This window comes from Rana temporaria, chromosome 9 (assembly GCF_905171775.1).
Source record: "Rana temporaria chromosome 9, aRanTem1.1, whole genome shotgun sequence".
NCBI lineage: Eukaryota > Metazoa > Chordata > Amphibia > Anura > Ranidae > Rana > Rana temporaria.
This window is the reverse complement of record NC_053497.1, coordinates 135,560,484-135,566,913: the sequence shown is the minus strand read 5'-3', so window position 1 is coordinate 135,566,913 and position 6,430 is coordinate 135,560,484. Positions and strand designations below refer to the sequence as shown.

Here is a 6,430-nt window from a genome sequence, read left to right as displayed (position 1 = left end):
TGTGTTAGAGTAAAGTTGTGTAGGAGTAGTAGATTATATTTGGTGTGTTATTTTTCTAAGTGTTTTTTCTGTTTGTTTTTTCTGATTGTTTTTTTTCTGAGTGTATTTTTTTTTTCTGATTGTCTTTTTTCTGGTGTGTATTTTCTGTTTGTTTTTTCTGTGTTTGTTTTTGAATTTGTAGTAGCTGTCTGCTTGTGTGGTTAGATTTTTTTGTTTGTTTGTTGTGTGTGTATTTTTGTTTGTTTGTTGTGTGTGTATTTTTGTTTGTTTGTTGTGTGTGTATTTTTGTTTGTTTGTTGTGTGTGTATTTTTGTTGGTGCTGAGTGGTGAGTGGTATGGCACCCAAACGCAGAAAATTATTTTTTTCTGCGGCAGAGAAGCAGATTCATGCTCGGGCCATCGCCCAATATGGGCGTTTTTTACATGGCCCTGAGAGCCGGAACACCTCCCCGGCCAAGAGGAAGGCGATTATCCAGAGAATAACGGATAACATCAATGCGGCGGGGGGGGGGAGACCAGGACCCCCGGTGGGATACAAAAGAAGATCAACGATCTTAGGAGCTTGGTTCGTGATAAAATGGCCAGGATCAATACCCATGCCAGGGGCACTGGAGGAGGCGGACCCTGCCCCATCAGGCTGAGTGAGGAGGAATGGGCAGTGGCAGGTTGTGGGCCTGCCTGGCTATCAATCAGATTCTCCTGTGAGGACAGGTACGTTTGGGGATTTTATATCTGGTGATTAGCATGTGTGGGTGGGGGAAGGGAAGATGTGCCAAGTGTGTGGATCCTCCAACCTGTGAATGTTTTGTGTCCTCCACAGATGGCCAGGAGGTTGCTGGGCCAATAGGCCAGGAGGTTGCTGGCCCATCAGGCCAGTCTGCTGCACCATCCCCAGGACAAGAGGCTGCTGAGGAGTCCCAAGAAGGGCAGGAGTCCCCAGGGGAGGGGAGTGGCCACACCTCCCCTCATGAGGAGGTTGAGGGGGAGGGGGATGAGGGGGGGGTGGAGGATGAGGATATGGACATTGCCAGGCATGTCCTTTTGGCATCAGATTTATTTACCCCTGAGGCTACCCCTGAGGCTGGCAGCAGTCAGGCCACCATCAGGGGTAGCCCCTCCCACTCCTCCCCCAACAGGCCTCCCCCACAAGGGTCTCTCTCTCCCCTCCTCCCACGCCACAAGCCTCAGCTCCAGCCAGGATGGCCACCCCTGAGACCAGGGGGGTGGCCGAGCGTCTGCCGGGCAGTCTGCAGAGGGACAATGCCCGGCAGACCCGCAATCTGGCTCAGATAAAACAGACAATGACCCAGATGGAGCACAGCCTGGGCATAATGAAGGAGTCACTCAGTGATGTGGCCACAAACTCCGTGGTGGTCATAACCTGCATTTGCAAGCTGCAGACCGCCACAACAGGCGTGGCCCAGGAGGTGACTGCCCTGACCCAGGCTGTGCAGGACAACACCCGGGCTGTCCAGGCCAATACGGCTGCAATGACTGTGTGCCTGAACAGAATCGCAGTGGCCTTGGAGGGCAGGCAAGCAACAGGACAGTCACCAGGGGAGGCTCCTCCTTCCCCTGCTTCACCCCCCCCCCAGGAGCCTCCCCTGGTTGGCCGTGGCCGTGCCCGTGGCAGGCCTAGGCGAAGCTCCCGCCGCCGAGATTAAGTATTGGGGTTACTTTTGATTTTTGATTTTTATTATTTTTTTTATTATACTGTACTTATGATTTGGTTTATGTGTGTGAATGATGTATGAATGTGGGGGGTGGCATTCCTGATTAAATAAGGGGTGTCACACTCAGTTTTGGTGGAGTAGGGTCCCCAGGACCAGGGAGAAGTGTAATCCCAGGTCCGTGTGAAAGGTGTATGAATGCACAGTAACAGAATTGGAGCCGTGGCGGGGCGTTACTGCTCCCAAGTACCGGGGGGGTACTTGGATCTAATCCAATTAGATGTGATGTGTCTGTGCTAGGGACCACAGTGGCGTGCATTCATGCATTCTCATTGTGACATAATTAATGTGTGTGTTTACTGTGCAAAGATGCATTCTGCGAGGCGTCTCCTGGCTGCTGTTCCCTCAGAAGAGGGGGTACCCTTGGTTACTAAAGTCACTATTATAGATATGAGCATGGATGCCCCTGGCATGGTGGCATACAGATTGTTGTCCTGCAAGTGTGTGTGCTCAGCTCTTCCTTAATGGTGTTGCTTTAGCTGACATTTACACGGCATGTGTAAATTTAGGGCTGCTTTTATAAAGTGTAATTTTACACCATTAAAATAACAGAAGCGCACAGGGCGTAATCTACGCCGCACACACTTAATTTTGTGGATCGCCTTATCTCCCTCATTTGCATCTTTGCCTATCAAAACAGCGGTGTGTCTAGCGTATTTTGCGCTCGGAGAAGCGCCGGTGTAAGTTTTTTAGGTAGGACGGAAAAAAGTAAATTTCAGGCGTAACTCGTTTTGAGGATCAGGTGCAAAAATACGCGCGGTGCAAATTTCAATTACGCCGCGTATGTCGAGTTAAGTCGGCGCATCTGCTTCGTGGATCTGGCCCTATGTTTTTAAAGTTGTGGCCAGTTCCTTACATAATATAGCACTGAACTCGTGTGGAAGTGTTGCCTAACAGTTTAGGGTTTACCCATAGAGCCTGTTTGTATTTCTGAATTTCTGCAGTACGGAAATATTGAAATGTTCTACAGAAATAGAGAACGTATACCAGTCTATTAAGAGAAACTCCTGACAGTGTCAGACGATTAAAGCATATCTATCAAACCTGTTTTCAAGATCAGGTAAGTAAAACAAGTTTTTCTTTATTTTACTTGTTTCAGTAAGGTTAGCAAGTTGTGTTTTATCACTTGTTTGTTGCAGCATGTTTATAAGTAACCCAAAGAAAAAGAGAAAATACTTTTTTTTTTCCCACAAAGGATTTATCCCCTTAATAACGGCATCGCGTTACTTTAACTTTTGCGTGGATGTGCGACTCTGTACCTGAATAAAGTTTATATACTTTTTTTCTCACAAATTGAGCTTTCTTTTGGTGGTATTTGATCACCTCTGTGGTTTTTATTTTTTGAACAAAAAAATAAAATTTAGAAAAAAAAAACTATATTTTTTACTTTTTGTTCTTCTATAAATTTTTGGTTAAAAAAAAAACGTATATTGAATGGTTTGTGCAAAAGTTATAGCGTCTACAAATTAGGGGATAGATTTATGTAATTTTTATTATTATTATTTTTTTTATTAGTAATGGCACTGATCAGCATTTTTGAGTGGGACTGATGCCGCGTACACACGACCGTTTTTCGGGTTGTAAAAAATTACGTTTTTTTTATGTCGTTAAAAACAATCGTGTGTGGGCTTCAGAGTATTTTTTGGGTTCTGAAAAAACGGGCACTTTATTTTTTGGACATGCTCTATTTTTTCACAACGTTTTTAACGTTGTAGTTTTTCGGGTTATAAAAAATGGTCGTGTGTAGGCTTTAACGAAGTGAAAAATCCACGCATGCTCTGAAGCAAATTACGAGACGGGAGCGCTCATTCTGGTAAAACTACCATTCGTAATGGAGTTAGCGCATTCATCACGCTGTAACAGACAGAAAAGCGCAAATCGTCTTTTACTAACACAAAATCAGCTAAAGCAGCCCAAAGGGTGGCGTCATCCGAATGTAACTTCCCCTTTATAGTGCCGTTGTACGTGTTGTACGTCACCACGCTTTGCTAGAGCATTTTTTTTTCACGATCGTGTGTAGGCAAGACCGTTTTAATGATCAAGTTGAAAAAAACTTTGTTTTTTCTAGAGCCTGAAAAACGTAGTTTTTTACAACCCGAAAAATGATCATGTGTACGTGGCATGAGACATTGTGGCGGACAGATCAGACACTTTTGACACTTTTTTGGGACTGGGTTAACACTAGAGAGCGATCAAAGGGTTAAGTGTGTCCTAGGGAGGTGTTTCTAACTGTGGGGGGAGTGGACTGACTGGGAGTACAGAGAGATCGCTGTTCCTGATCACTAGTAACAAACAATCTCTCTGTACTCCCCTGTCAGGACAGGGATCTGCTTTGTTTACAAAGTCAGATCCCCATTCTGCCTCTCTAAAGAGCGATTGTGGGCAGGCGGCCAGCGGATATCACAGCCGCCGGACCCTCTCATTGGCTCCCCCACAGTTGCACACGCCTGCAGTTTCTCCTGCACGAAACGATATATGGGTACGTCGTTTTACGCAATTGGACCGCCCTGCCGTAGTATATATGCAGTGGGTGGTCCTTAAGGCCCCGTACACACGGTCGGACCGAACCAATGAGAATGAACCGAAGTTCAGTTTCAATTTTAAAACATGCTTCAAAACCGAACCGATGGACCGCTGCCCCATAGGACCAAACCAATGGTTAGTACAGAAAAGCATCGGTTCAAAACCCACGCATGCTCAGAATCAAGTCGACGCATGCTTGGAAGCATTGAACTTCGTTTTATTCAGCACGTCGTGTGTTTGACGTCACCGCGTTCTGACCCGATCGGATTTTGGACTGACGGTGTTTACACATATCAGGCTGTACGGCCACTTCAGAGGTGAACCGATGAAAACAGTCCGACGGACCAGTCACATCGGTTTGGTCCGACCGTGTGTACAAGGCCTTAGTGGTTAAAGTAAATTCGAATTTGTTCAGGTGAGCAAAAAAGTTGCTAGTAAGACACAGTACAGTGATTGAGTCTTGTCACAGGAAGTGTGTTACTGGTAGGATCACCATGAAAAAAGAAGGGGAACCTATTCTGAAAAAAGAAAAGGAATGCAACTACCACATCTAAGTAACAGTAAGCTGCAATATAGTAAATTTTTCTTGCATTTACACTCTAACTATTAACTAAGGTTAATTTTTTAGGTTGCAGGAATGTCAGACTCAACTGATAATTCAACTGGTTGTAAACCACAGCCCATTAACAACTTCATCCCCATCTTCATGAGTTTCACCTTTTTCTTTGGCTTTGTGCTGAACAGCATCAGTTTATGGATTTTCTGGTTCAAGGTAAAACCATGGAACTCAATGGTAATTCTCCAGTTCAACTTGGCCATCTCAGATGTCATCATCTCCCCAGCAGCTCCCTTGATCGTTATTTACTACCTGAAAAATGACTGGACCTTTGGATTGCTGCTCTGCAAGTTCAAGGTCTTCCTGCTCAGCACTAACATGTATGGAAGCATCTACTTCCTCACCCTAATCAGTATTCATCGATACTTTACCATTGCCCACAGTAACAAAGGATCAGCCTTGGCCAGAAAAACATTCATTAAAAAACTTTGCTTCTTCGTCTGGGGTTGTCTGTTTTGTCAAGGCATTCCATTTGTCTTTGTCCTTAAAACGACTGAAGTCCAAGGAATTACAAAATGTCTTAGCTTCCATAAAAGCGAACAACCCTCTTTTTTTTTTGCCTGGAATTTAGTCATTCTAATTTCTGGCCTTATTATTCCTTTCTCTATAACGCTGGTCTGCTACAGCCTTTTAATTCGATACATGCGAAAAGTCAACCCAATGAACACCTTTAGCAAAGTCATGGTGTCCAAGTCAGTGCGGACTATCTCCATCTCCCTTATAATCTTCATAATCTGCTTCTTACCTATCCACATCACCAGGACAATAGGTGTCACCATCATGTTGTTTTTCCCAAATTTGTGTTTTTTGGTGGAAAGCGTTGAGGTTGCTCATTACTTCACGTGGATGCTGTCAGGATTAAATTATTGTTTGGATCCCATACTGTTCTGTTTTGCTTCCACAAGATTTAAATACACATTCACAAGTTGGTGTACCTTTCTACAGAGACAGCCTCAGAACAACATTACAGAAGATTCTCAGGGTAATCAGCTTGAGACACCTTCAGATACTCGCTGCTCCGGTCCTTTCCTGCCAACAACATACCCAGGGTCTGGGTCAGCTGAACGTGGAAAATGAGTACAGATTTACAGACTAAATCCAGTTAAAAGTTATAAAATGTGTCAGTTTTGTGGAATGAATACGTGAAAAACATGGAAAAATACAAATACGTTGTTATGCTTGTTCTATATCAGTGGTCTCCAAACTGCAGCCCTGGGGCCGGATGCGGCCTTTTGCTTGGTTTTACCTGGCCCTTGGGTCACCAGTTCATTCACTGACACAAACAAAGGGGCACAGTTCTTCCCAATGACATCAAAAATGGGGCCCAATAACACAAATGATGGGGGACCATTCCTTCCAATGACACCAACATGGGGTACAATTACTCCCAATGACACCAAAGATGTGGTACAATTCCTCCCAATGACATCAACAATGGGGCCCAATAACACCAATGATGGGGGACCATTCCTTCCAATGACACCAACATGGGGTACAATTCCTCCCAATGACACCAAAGATATTGCACAATTCCTCCCAATGACACCAACAATGGGGCCCA

At 44.7% G+C, this 6,430-nt stretch overlaps 1 protein-coding gene across 1 annotated transcript; it reads left to right on the top strand.

Annotated features, from left to right (window-relative positions):
* The first annotated feature begins 2,654 nt into the window (after positions 1-2,654).
* On the top strand, positions 2,655-6,224 carry LOC120914479 (P2Y purinoceptor 4-like). Its single transcript, XM_040325162.1, has 2 exons — positions 2,655-2,790; positions 4,882-6,224. The coding sequence occupies exon 2, from the start codon at positions 4,891-4,893 to the stop codon at positions 5,944-5,946; it is 1,056 nt and encodes a 351-aa protein (XP_040181096.1). The 5' UTR covers positions 2,655-2,790; positions 4,882-4,890; the 3' UTR covers positions 5,947-6,224.
* Positions 6,225-6,430: the final 206 nt, after the last annotated feature.